This window comes from Crocuta crocuta, unplaced genomic scaffold (assembly GCF_008692635.1).
Source record: "Crocuta crocuta isolate KB4526 unplaced genomic scaffold, BGI_CrCroc_1.0 scaffold168, whole genome shotgun sequence".
Lineage (NCBI taxonomy): Eukaryota > Metazoa > Chordata > Mammalia > Carnivora > Hyaenidae > Crocuta > Crocuta crocuta.
Window position 1 is genome coordinate 4,409,359 of NW_027532591.1, and position 13,752 is coordinate 4,423,110.

Genomic DNA, 13,752 nt, shown 5'->3' on the forward strand with positions numbered 1-13,752 from the left:
CCCCCCCACCCCCCCAGATTATAAGAGTCTTAACAGCAGGGACCATGTTTATTGATCGTTTTATAGTCTATAGCATGCTGGCTTCCATGATGAATTTGTTTGGGGCCTATTAAGTTTAAAGGATACTGATTATTTGAGATGGAATTGTTCTCAATAAGTTAACCATTGAGGGATACCTGGCTGGCTTAGTTGGTGGAGTATGGGACTCTTTATCTCAGGGTCATGAGTTCAAGCCCCACATTGGGCGTAGAGATTACTTAAAAAAAAAATGTTTTTTAAAGGTAGTCATAGGAAGCTGGAGCTCAGGAGACCACATAAGGCTAAGAAATGTAACTTTTGTAATTGTATACATAAGTATTACTGTTTATATTTTCCTCTTTCTGAGTCTTCCTTTTCCTGAACCACTTGTACCAGAAGGAAGACTTAAAGTTATTGGTTGACTTTTAACCACAGTTCCTTCTCCCTCCAACTAGAGCCTCAGGTACCAATTAGTGGACAGCTCTGAGTACAGGAGAGTAAAAGGGAAGCACTATGTCCCATTCACCTTATTCCATAGCAGCCTTACTTAACTTTTAAGATCCTGATTTTTGGGTTTATGTTTTGATTTTAACTACTTTTTTATTGTGGTCAAATACAACATAAAACTTGCCACTTTAACCATTTTAAGTACAATTCAAAGACACTAATTACATTCACACTGTTATTCAGCTACCATCATTATCTATTTCCAAAATTTTTCATCATTCCAAACAGAAACTCCATACCCATTACGCAGTAACTTTCCATTCCCTCTTCCCCACCCCTGATAACCTCTAACCTACTTTTTGTCTCTGTGGATTTGCCTCTTGTAGATATTTCATGTAATACAATATTTGTCCTTTCGTATCTAGCTTACTTCACTTAGCATGTTTTCAAGGTTCATCTACATTTTAGCATGTATCAGAACTTCACTCCTTTTACAGCTGAATAATATTCTATTGTTATGGATAATAACACATAATATCCATTCATCTGTTGCCAAATGTTGGTGAACGTTTTCTGTTTTTAAAATAGCTTTCCTCCATCTAATAGGAAGATATATTGTCATTGTAGAAAATTATAGGTATATAGAAAATATGAAAAATATTAACATTTGATCATAATCCCACTACCCAGAAGGGACTACTATTAGTTTTGCATTTCTTTATACGCATATATTTTTAACATACTTGAGACTATAGCTAGAAGCACAATTTGGAATCATTTTTTCCCAAATAGCACTATATCATAAAAATTGTTTCATATCATTAAAAAAACTCTTCTTAATCATCAGTTTAGATGTCTACATATACTCAATAAATGAATATACCAAAATTTAATATTTCTTAATTTATAATACATTAAGTACTTTGATAATAAGAGAATCACATGATGGACTTCAATATATGTAATCTGTATCTCCATCTATGGTTTTCTTCAGAGAGATTCTTGGAAATGCAGTTACTGGCTAAACAAGCATGAACATTTTAGAATTCTTCATCCATGTTGCCAAATTGCTTTTCAAAAAGGTTACACCATTTTACACTATCTATAGCATAGCTGTGGAGAATCCCATCTCATCAGACTCTTGCCACCAGAGCATAAGAGAGAATGATCCCAGCATATCATACAGTTTAATAACAGCTGTTAGCTTTAGCTCATGTCAACAATAATCGGTTATGCTTCATACTACGCTTTAGAAATAAGCAGGTGCTGGGGCACCTGGGTGGCTCAGTCGGTTAAATGTCTGACTTCAGCTCAGGTCATGATCTCATGGTTCCTGGGTTCGAGCCCCATGTCGGACTCTGTGCTGCCAGTTAGCTTAGAGCCTGGAGCCTGTCTTCAGATTCTGTGCCTCCCTCTCTCTCTGACCTTCCTCTGCTCAGGCTGTTACTATCTCTCTCTCAAAAAGAAATAAAACATTAAAAAAAAACTAAAAAAAAAAAAAAGAAATAAGCAGGTGCTGAACTTAGAAGTATTGAATATGAAAGATACTGATTTATGAGAGTGTGTGCTAAGCCCATAATCTTCAAACACTTACATCCCTTAGCCTCACAAAAACCCAGACACATTTGCCCTTTTCTTAAAATGTCTGTTATTTCACCCCATTAAGATATAGGAGGAATGCAATAAATGATGAATTTCCTAATAAACATTTAAATGCCACTACATGGGTGGCTGGATGGCTCAGTCGGTAGAACATGTGACTCTTGATCTTGGGGTTGTAAGTTTGAACCCAATGTTGTATGTGACAGTAACTTGAAAATAAAATCTTAAAAATGAATTAATAAATTATACTACATACAGGAAGGAGTAGCAGTAAAACTTGATTTTTAAGACAATTGTCAAGTCTCCGATCCGCAGCTAGCTGGCCTAGTGGCGACTTGGATTAAAAAAAAAAAAAATTACATGGAAGAATTTAAACTTCCTCTCTGAACTGCGAGGGCAATTATCAGCAAAAGATGTAGAATCAAATATAACTTTGTGAGCCTCCTAGAGCCATAAAAATTTACTGCTGTAAGCAAGCATCAGGTTTACCAGATAGAAGGTTGCTGTGATTAATATATGCACCCTACTCTGAGGTGAAAAAGGCAGGGTGTTTAGGGGTTTTTTGTTTTTTGTTTTTTTTTTTTACAAATAGTTTATTGTCAAGTTGGTTTCCATATAACACCCAGTGCTCATTCTCAGAAGTGCCCCCCTCCATGCCCATCTCCCCCCCACACACACACCCATCAGTCCTCAGTTTGTTCTCAGCATTCAAGAGTCTCTCATGGTTTGCCTCTTTCCCTCTCCCCCACCATTTCCGCCCTTCTTCTCCCCCATGGTCCTCCGTTAAGTTCCTCCTAATCCTCCTATACATGCAAACATATGATAGTTGTCCTTCTCTACCTGACTTATTTCGCTCAGCATAACACCCTCAAGGTCCATCCATGTTGCTACACATGGCCAGATTTCATTCTTTCTCATGCCATGTAGTATTCCATCGTATAGATAAACCACATCTTCTTGATCCATTCGTCCGTTGATGGACACTTAGNATAAAGAGGCTGTTTTTATTCCATTGGATATTCTTTCCTGCTTTGTCAAAGATTAGTTGGCTGTATACCTTTGGGTCCAGGTCTGAATTCTCAATTCTATTCCATTGGTCTATGTGTCTGTTTTAATGCTAATACCATACTGTCTTGATGATGACATCTTTGTAGCAGAGGCTAAAGTTGGGATGGTGATGCCTCCCATTTTGGTTTTCTTCTTCAATATGACTTTGGCTATTCGGGATCTTTTGTGGTTCCATACAAATTTTAGGATAGTTTGTTCTAGTTTTGAGAAGTATGCTGGTGCAATTTTNATGGTATGATTTCAATTCTTTATATTTATTGAGGGCTGCTTTATGTCCGAGTATGTGATCTATCTTGGAGAATGTGCCATGCGCACTTGAGAAGAAATTCCCTGGCCTCAGGTTGTAGAGTTCTCAATATATCTGTCAGATCTATCTGGTTCAATGTGTCTTTTAAGTCCATTATTTCTTTTGATTTTCTCTCTGGTTGACCTATCCATTTCTGTAAGCGGAGTATTAAAGTCCCCTGCTATTAGCACATTCTTATCTATAAGCTTATTTCTGTTTGTGTTTAATTGTTTTAAATATTTAGGGGCTCCCATATTCAGTGCATAGACATTTATGATTGTTAGTTCTTCCTGATGGATAGACCCTGTAATTATTATGTAATGCGCTTCATCTCTTGTTATTGTCTTTAAAGTCCAATTTGTCTGATATAAGTATAGCTACTCTAGCTTTCTTTTGATTTCCAGTAGCAAGATATATTTTTCTCCATCCCCTTACTTTCAGTATAGATACTCTATACTGAAGGTATCTTACAGTCTAAGATGAGTTTCTTGTAGACAGCATATAGATGGATTTTGTTTTTTTATCCATTCTGNTGAAGATCGATTCAAATTATGTCTGAGGGGAGTCCTCTGAGCCTCGTGTATTTCAACGTTTACTTCCTTCCCCAGGTTGGGGAAGTTCTCTGCTGTAATTTGTTCCAGGACCCCTTCAGCACCTTTCCCTGTCTCTTCCTCTTCTGGGTTTCCTGTGATATGGATATTGTTGCGTTTGACCGTATCGCTGAGCTCTCGAACTCTTCTTTCATGTACCTGGATCAGTTTGTCTGTTTTTTTCTCAGTTTCCTCTTTTTCTATAATGATGTCTTCTAAATCACTTATTCTCGTTTCTGCCTCTTCAATCCATGCATTAGAGGCCTCTAATTTATTATGTATCTCATTTATTGCATTTTTAAATTCATCATGCCTATTTTTATGCTCCATGTTGTTTGTAGCTATAGTTTCTTTGATGTCCTCTATGCTTTTTTTCAAGACCAGCTATTAGTTTTATTATTATTCTAAAATCTTGTTCAGTTATGTTGCTTATATCTGTTTTGAGCAGTTCATTAGCTGTCAGTTCTTCTTGGAATTTCTTAGGAGGAGAGCTCTTTCATTTCATCATTTTAGTTAAGCTTTCTGTCTCTTGTTTAGTTTTAAAGACCTGTTAATGCTCTCTGCACCTGTGAGTGCTGCTATATCCAAGAAGACTCTTTGACTGTCCAGGGCCTATCTTTTCGGAGAGTGTTTTTTTTTTTTTTTTTTAATGTTTTATTTATTTCCAGGAGAGAGAGAGAGAGACAGCGTGAGCAGGGGAGGGGAGGGTCAGAGAGAGAGGGAGTCACAGACTCTGAAATAGGCTCCAGGCTCTGAGTTGGCAGTCAGCACAGAGCCCAATGCGGGGCTCGAACCCACGAACCGCGAGATCATGACCTAAGCGAAAGTCGGACGCTTAACCGACTAAGCCACACAGGCGCCCCCGGAGAGTGTTTTTTGAATGGTATCTTTTGGTCTCTCTTGTTTAGACCTTGGTTATTTTATTTTCCTACTCGTAGTGATATTTGGGACTCTCCACCATGGCTTGTTTCTTGAGGTAGCCCTGGAGAAGAAAACAGACCGACAAATACACAGGGAGCAGAGGCACACAAACGCACAGACAAGTCCATATAACATGCAAACCAAGAGGGAAAATGAAAAAGTTAAGAGAAAAGACGGAGGAGGAAAGGCGAATAATAGAAAATTAGAAAGTACATAAAAAGGTCAAAAAGAATAAAAGAAAAGGAAAAAAGAAGAAAACTGATGGACAAAGAACAGTTTAAAGCATATAACCGGATTTCCCAGCTACAATTAAATAGCTGGGTGTATGCAGTGCTGGTTGAAGAGCATAGAGAAAGAGAGAGAAGACAGGGCAGGGATGAGGCAAAATTGGAAATAGAATGAACAGGCAGAAGGGATAAGAAGCTTTTTTCAAAGAGCTAAAGGGTGGAATATGGTTGGATAGGTGAGAGGACTCTGGTGTTATCCAGAGAAACTATATAGTCTAATTACTCCTGAGAGAAAGAGATGAAAAGGTCAGTAGGTGTAGAATTCACATCTACAGAATGGACTAAATGTGACTGTTTAAGCAAGCCGGTGACCAGGGTTAATCAGGTCATTGTTGGTGGGGGGGAATGAGGGGGAGGGCAGCTCTCAAGCAGGGATGGGCGTGGTGTGATCTAATGCGTCAGGCGGGAGTTCTGCCTTGGGGGTTGTGGGGAGGAGAGTGGCTGCGCTTCAGTCCCTTCTTGAACCAAGCACTGTACCTCACCCCCATGTCGGGGGCGCAGCCAAAGTGGGTTGCGCTCTTTAACCCAGGCCAGGCCTAGTTTCCAAATCCCAGTCCGCTCGCCCCACTGAAATTGCCGTAGAAACAACCTCGCAGGTGATCCCCGTCCGGCAATTCCAAGCTTCTTGCCTAGCCCTGGGGATGGAGCCAGAATCGCTGGTCCCTTCTCCTCTGGGTCAGGTTGGCGAGCCTGAGAGGTGGTTTGCCTGCGGGGCACGCCGGCCCGCTGGAGAGAGGGAAACCAGGTCCCTCTGTGTCTCTTCACCCAAAACACGAACTTGTGGGCAAATCTCCCAGTTTTTAAGCTCTTTGCCTTCCCTCTAGAGTTCCAGCCAGCCAAGAGCGCGGAGGCCCGGTATGCACGCTCGGTTCCTCCAGGGGTCTGGCCAGCCAGGAGCACAATGGCGCAGTAGGCGCGCAGCTCCTCTCAGGGTCCAGCCAGCCAGGAGCACAAAGAAGTGGTCTGCGTGCACAGCCCCTCCGGATGAGTTGGCGCGCGGGGACCTGGTGCTCAGGGATTTGGCGTGCACGATCCTTCTGTGCCCCAAGTAGAGGTTTTTCTGTTTCCCAGCGACAGGGACTGTGTCTTGAGCAGTTTCAGACGCTCTCTTTTCCCCCCTCTCACTCCCCACAGAGGGGGATCACCCCCGTCCCTGGAGTCTCCAGGGATCCTGCCCAATTTTATCTTTCCCAGTTCGCACTCACATTAGAAGGCTTTCTCAGTGGATTCTGCGTCCTTTCTCTCCCAATCTCTTGGGTTCTGTAAGGTTTCTTATGGTTTCAGATCTTTTTCCATGTGAGATATGGGGGCGAGTGCAATGTACGGAGCTCCCTACTTCTCTGCTCTCTTCTTTTCCCAAGCCAGGGTTGTTAAGGTTTTGATAGCATAATAGGACCAGCCAGCAGTTGCCAGGAATGATTTAAATAAAATGCCTCTGAATTCTGTCAGGCATTCAGACTGATTCTGAAAAGTCAGAACAATAGGAAAAGTCCAGCCAGAGATGTAGCTCACCAGGTTCTGGAGTTATTTCTAAAACTTGAGATGACCCCTCATCTAGCATTTGGGGAGTTTAATTCTGACAGCATCCAAGAATTGAAATTGTGTTGGAGGTGTCCATTCATTTGGCAAATGTGAGTGACTAATATGTACTGGACACTTGGGGGCATACTATGTCTAGTAAGACACAGTCTCTGATCACGAGATACCTTCTAGTAAGGCCAGAGATTTGCAGACACATATCCTACAAGACAATTCTATATAATTGCAATACCCATGAAATACAGAAAGCGCATAAACAACCTTAAATTTTCACGAAGAAGCATCTGACCCAAGTCTTGGATAAATCAGAATTTGCAAGGTGGAGAAGCAGAAAAATGTTCTTCTGAACAGTGAAAACAGCATATGTAAATGTTCTAGGCATGAGAGGCAATTTTTTTTTTATAACTACAGGACACATCAGTATTATATGAGCAAAAAAACAAGAGCAAGGGCATCTGATGGGATCTCAAAAATGCTACTTCCTGGTGCCTGGGTGGTGGCTCAGTCGGTTAAGTATCTGACTTCAGCTCTAGCTCCAGTCATAATTTCAGTTTGTGAGTTTGAGCCCTGCATTGGACTCTCTGCTGCCAGTGCAGAGCCTGCTTCAGATCCTCTGTCCCACACCCCCACTCCCACCCTAGCACCTCCCCTGCTCTTCTCTCTCTCTCTCACACACACACACAACACACACACATACTCTCTCTCTCTTAAAAATAAACTTAAAAAAAAGAAAATGCTACTTTCTCCATAGCTCAAGTAGCATCCTTTACCTTAAACTACCTGTTAAAGTGGAAAAAACATTTTGATATAAAAAACATTTTGTTTGATTGAAAAGAGACCTGAGCGCTGGCACTAGCTAATTTAATAGTTTTTGTTTCCTTGTCTGCTCCTTATTTTTATATACTGTATATAGACTATGACTTATTCTGACCAACCAGCAGTAACTGCCAAAGGTGAAGTCTCCTTATGAAATGTGTACAGTTTGCTTTGTGAATTTAACAAGTTCCTTAATCCCTTCTTTTGCTTCTAAAAAGGTGGGGGAAGAAGTGTCTAACTGATCTTTCTCAACCCAACAGTTCTGATCGTTTCTAATAGCTTGAATCTAGAAGCCTTATATGTTATTTGCTCAGTAGAGAGGAAGCAATGGTAGATAGAAACAAAATACTCTGGCCTTCTTTAACTTCTAGTAATTTTCTATTCTAAAGTTAACTAAATTCTATACCCTTTCTGGACCTTTCTATTCATGAAGGTACATCTTTTGTGCAATCCCATTTAAAATAACCATTTATAAATTTATTTCTATTTCACAGTCTGAGATGGAATTCATCCTGCTTTTCACACTAAACTCAACATTAAACTATTAAGATATGACTTACTATTTAGTCTTTAATAAAGAATCTTGAACAGAAAATTTGTGATTTTACTTTTTTTGGCTCTATGTAAGCCTCTTACTTACTTTGTAGCCAGCAAGATACATATTATCCATATATCTGTGTTGTTTTTCTTTTGCATTCTCCATTTAGCCTATATTCTGACGTAAATAATTGTTGGCAAGCTTTCATGGGGCCACAGAATTGAATTTTTATAGGCAAATAAACATTTTTAAGAATGAGAATGACACATGCAGAGGGAGAGAGGCTAACCGAGAAACAGACTTTTAACTATAGAGAGCAAACTGACAGTTACTAGAGGAGAGGTACATGGGGGGATGGGTTAAATAGCTGACGGGATTAAGGAGGGCATTTGCTATGATAACACCAGGTGATATATGTGTTAAATCACTATATTGTATACCTAACACTAAATAACACTGTATGTTAATTGGAATTAAAAGAAAAGTTAAAACTTAAAAAAAATTTTAAAAAAATGAGAATGTGATACCGTAGGAAGGAAATTAAACAGAAAGTTGGGAACCCATGTTCAAGTTCTATGTTTGCATGTAACTATTTATCCTTGAATATTTGTTTAACCAAGAGCTCTTGTCTTTAGTATTTATTTCTCTAACAAGAGATTTGAATTAGAAAACCTCTAAGTTCAATAAATACATGGCATGACTTTGGAACAATATTGATTTCAGATCTCTTATGACTTTTACATCTATAAATTAAAAATTTTACATGCTAATATTTCAGACTTTTCAGTCCTGGAAATATTGTGGAAATCCTTATTAAAATTATGTGATTTGGTCTTGATTCAGAAAAGAGAGTCCTACCATATCTTTATTCATTTGCCATACTACAATTATGTGATTCTAGGATAGAAACAGAACAGCATCCATTTCATATCCACTATGCCACCTTCTTCTCAAGCCACTCCTCTTCCAAATTTTCAGCCACTTTAACATTAAACTTTTCTACCTAAACTATAATTACCTCCAGAACTATATAATTTATCTTTTTCTAGAGTCAATATAAATTATTTTTAACTCACAATGGTATTTGTTCAGAACAGCTGGATCGAATGCTTACTGTGTAATATGCATAATGGAACATTAAGTACAATATTGATACAGGGAAAGGTATAGATTTCAAATAGTGATTTTGGGGTCACCTGGGTGGCTCAGTCGGTTAAGTGTCTGACTTTGGCTCAGGTCATGATCTCACAGTTTGTGGTTCAAGCCCCATGTCGGGCTCTGTGCTGACAGCTCAGAGCGTGAGGCCTGCTTCAGATTCTGTGTCTCCCTCTCTCTGTCCCTCTCCGCTGCTCATGCTCTGTCTCTCTGTGTCTCAAAAATAAATAAACATTTAAAAAAATAGTGATTTTTCTGACAGAAAATTTGGGAAATTATTTGAGGAGTTTTTAGTTAAAATTTTCCAGGGGATATGCCTTTATTTTCTCTGTGTTCCAGGTCTTGCCTGAAATTTAGAAGCCCCTTTGTTCCCCTTCCTTTCTGGCGCTATTAGTGGTGATGATCACCTTTGAGGAAGAAAAGCCCACTTCCACTGACCATGGAGAATACACAGCATCTCTGCTTGATTGTGACAAAGACTGTTTTTGGATGGATCATGAAATGCTTCTAACATAGCCAAGAATTAACTCTCCTAGCCTTTTTATATAATAAGCATGTTACCACCAAGGTAACTTATCCAGTGGAATCAACTGCATAGTGGGAATCACATTATTTACACTTTTAACTTATACAGATTTAACTCCACTAAAACACAAATAAGAGAGAACATGAGTGAGAGAGAAAAATAATATTTTAAATAGCACATGTTTAACCTTCCTTTTCAGCAAGCCCCAGGCAATGGATAAAATCAAATCTGAAACAGTCAATTCATGATAGTTATAGCTACCGAAAGAATGTGAGGATGGTTTTAAAGGTTTCCTGGTAATTGATAAAGCATTTTCAAGTGGCCAGGCAAGTTTGGAGAGCTTCTTTGACATTTACAAGGGTTATTAAAGGTTGTTGAGAAGCTACATTGAAGAGTTAGAGGAACTGACAAAATACACAGAATGATATGGTGAGAACAAGTTGAAACTTTTGTAAATTTACTAAGTGTTAAAAGAAGTGAAAAACCTGATTAAATTTCCAAGTGCTCTTTATGGATTTTCAGTGGTTATTTTTTACCATACGCCATTACTCCTTTACAACCTGTTGCCTAAGTAAGATGCTACCCCACCAAATAGTATCTGTACCAATTTAGTGTAATAGTGTAAATTAATTAAGATATTGGGTAATTTCATTAAGAAGGCAGTTCTTGGCTGATAATTCCGTTATTTTTAAAATATGGTCATAAACTTCTTTCTCATAGTAGAAGTCTTTGAATTTGTAGATTCTATAATAAAATGACTATTTCCTGAACATCTTAGTAATTTGTGCCACCTATACCATTTTACTTTGTTACTACTAGAGTCTTTTTCCACCCATATCTACTGCTTACTACCTTGGGATTGTTAAAAAATAATAATAAACATAATTGGCTAAACCATTACTTAAACAGATGCTGTTTTAGTTATACCAAATATGTGATATACATTTTGCTTCTGTGATCATACAGGTGAACATGATTAAAGATGATGGGACAGTTATTCATTTCAACAATCCCAAAGTCCAAGCTTCCCTTTCTGCTAACACCTTTGCAATTACTGGTCATGCAGAAGCCAAACCAATCACAGAAATGCTTCCTGGAATATTAAGTCAGCTTGGTGCTGACAGCTTAACAAGTCTTAGGAAGTTAGCTGAACAGTTCCCTCGGCAAGGTAGGTATTTCAGTTTAGTGTCTTTCATTCTCCACCTCAGTTTAAAGAACCTAATGATTTAAAAGGTGTGCCATTTTATACTAGAAGGATTTGCTTGCATGTAAATTTTACTTTTTAAAATGTTGCTTTGCTTATATGCTTCATAATTTTTTTGAGTTTTCTTTAATAATTGTGCAGTGTAGCATACTGAATATTCAGATACATTTCAGGAGTAATAAAGAATTGAGAGGTAATTACCTAAAAGGAAAATGCCACGATCTGCAGACCACATTTTGTGGGCAATGTTTGGTATTCACTTCCGACTAATGACAAGAATAAGATACTGTTATTACAGGACTGTATTTTTGTTTCATATTGTTGATTGTACTATAGGTGCAGCAATCATAAATTCTGAATTTCCAAGATAGTCCTGATTTCAAATGTGTATTGTCACCCCTAAAAATCAAAGAGCCTGTTACTTCAGTAGCTAGATACTTTGTTACACCAAAAGAGAGGGATAGTCTTGAATATCCATTTTTGACTTAGAGCATATGGAATTTAGAGCACAAATTAACTGTAATGTCTTTTTTATTTTACCTCATCCTGAATTATTTCAGTTTTCTTATAAATTTTACCTTCATTGCCCATTGAAATTGCCAGCTATATTTAGTATATGCCTAATGAAGTTAAAGTTTTATTGATTTTACTATTAAGTAAAAACTACGGTATTAGATAAGACAATCTTTAGCTTCTTCTGAACAACTATATAAGATTTAAACAGAAAAGAATAAATATTACAAGTATTCTATGTAGGCCTTTATTCTTCCAAGATTAATTTTAAAATAAACTTTTTGTAGTGTTGGATAGCAAAGCACCAAAACCAGAAGACATTGATGAGGAGGATGATGATGTTCCAGGTAAGTGACATTTCTTTAGTTTTAAGATTTTTAGCAGGGGCACCTGGGTGGTGCAGTCAGTTAAGTGTCCAACTCTTGATCTTGGCTCAGGTCATGATCTCACAGTTTGTGAGTTTGAGCCGCATAGGGCTCTACGCTGACAGTGTGGTGCCTGCTTGGGATTCTGTCTCTCCTCTCTGCCCCTCCCCAACTTGTGCTGTTTCTCTCTCTCTCAAAATAAATAAATAAACAAACATAAAAAAAAATGTAAAACAAAAGATTTTTAGCAGCCTATTTATCACATTTAATTCACTATATAATGACTTTCAGTTTTTGTCAATGGTAAACTCATAAATTTAAATAGATTCACAATGATATGCATTATAATCTAATGAAAAAGAATAAAAGCCCTCCCATTTAGAACTTAGAATCAGAAATTGTCACACAAAGCTCTGCTACCTGCATTTATTAAATTAGAATCACTGTGATTATAAGTTTGCATAGTTATTGTTAATTTTCTGTGGTAATTATGATTGACATACAAAAATGCTGTTCACCTTAGTAGTCTGCGTAGACTAAAAAAGGATTTACATTTCCTTAGGATTACTGTTTAAAAAAAATTTTTAAATGTTTTATTTATTTCTGAGAGAGAAAGACAGCATGAGCAGGGGAGGGTCTAAGAGAGAGTGAGACACAGAATCTGAAACAGTCTCCAGGCTCTGAGCTGGCAGTCAGCACAGAGCCTGACGCAGGACTTGAACCCACGAACCGTGAGATCATGACCTGAACCGAAGTTGGACGCTTAACCGACTGAGCCACCCAGGTGCCCCAGGATTACTGCTTAAAAACAGATAAATGATGGGCGCCTGGGTGGCTCAGTCAGTTGAGCATAAAACTGATTTGATATCGGCTCAGGTCATGATCCCAGGGTCATGGGATTGAGCCTTGTGTCAGGCTCCACACTTAGGATGGAGGCTGCTTGAGAAAAATTTTTTAAAAAGCAGATAAAGGAAGCATTATTAGTGAAATGCCACCAGTTCATTTCTGCCTCTTGTCCTAAATGTTTTCAGGCTAATTCTAGTAGCAACAATTTTGTTTTATTAGGGTTAGAAGATAGGAATTTCATTTAGCACTTTTAAAAAAAAATCTTTTACTCATTTCCTTATTTTTTTTCAGATCTCGTAGAAAATTTTGATGAGGCATCGAAGAATGAAGCTAACTAAAAAATTTTTTCTGGTGTTTGGAAGCTGGCATGGACTAGATTTAACAAATCAGCTATGTGGTTCCAAAGTTTTACAGACATGGAGAACATCAACTGTTACTAGTTCAGTAATATAAATATTTTGTATATTAATAATGCTGTTTGTTCAGCATTTTTCGGTCATTTGATTTTGCATTTTGCACTTCCTCCCAGGATCTATTCTTTTGGTCAAAATACGAAGTATTGGTGCAGTTTGAGGGTGTTTTGGTGTTTGATTCTCAGTTTTTTGTTTTGTTTTTTGTTGGAGTATTTTTGGTGTGTGTATGTGTATGTATGTGTGTGGGTATGTGTGTATACAGTGGAGAGCAAATTGGAAAACAATTCTATTTATCCTCCTTCTTCCCCCAGTAGAAATAAAACAAATCTTTACATTTGTTACTTTTTATTTTTTTCTAATAATGCACAGAATTAATGAAAAGTGAGTATCTTGGATTTCAGATCTGAGGCAATTTTACCCTTGGAAGTTTGGTTAATTTGCTTGGTTAACATATTTTTCATACATATCTCTGGGTTTAAAATGTCTTGAGATATTTTGCCACAGCTCCATGTTGGCATAGTGGGTAGCAGATCTTTGGTGTGGTTGCCTTAGATTCACTTACCTAGTCACACCCAGAAGATTTTCTTCTAGCTCTCTTCCTAAATGCCTTTTTCCCCT

At 38.0% G+C, this 13,752-nt stretch overlaps 1 protein-coding gene across 2 annotated transcripts in view; it reads left to right on the forward strand.

Annotated features, from left to right (window-relative positions):
• BTF3L4 (basic transcription factor 3 like 4) overlaps positions 1 to 13,471 on the forward strand; it is a 29,408-nt gene extending 15,937 nt beyond the window's left edge. For both annotated transcript variants that reach the window (XM_077779735.1, XM_077779736.1), the window contains 3 exons: positions 10,760 to 10,961; positions 11,798 to 11,857; positions 13,013 to 13,471. In XM_077779735.1, coding sequence (XP_077635861.1) covers positions 10,760 to 10,961; positions 11,798 to 11,857; positions 13,013 to 13,059 — 309 coding nt within the window. In that variant the 3' untranslated portion in view covers positions 13,060 to 13,471. The remainder of the gene's footprint in view (positions 1 to 10,759; positions 10,962 to 11,797; positions 11,858 to 13,012) is intronic.
• Positions 13,472 to 13,752: the final 281 nt, after the last annotated feature.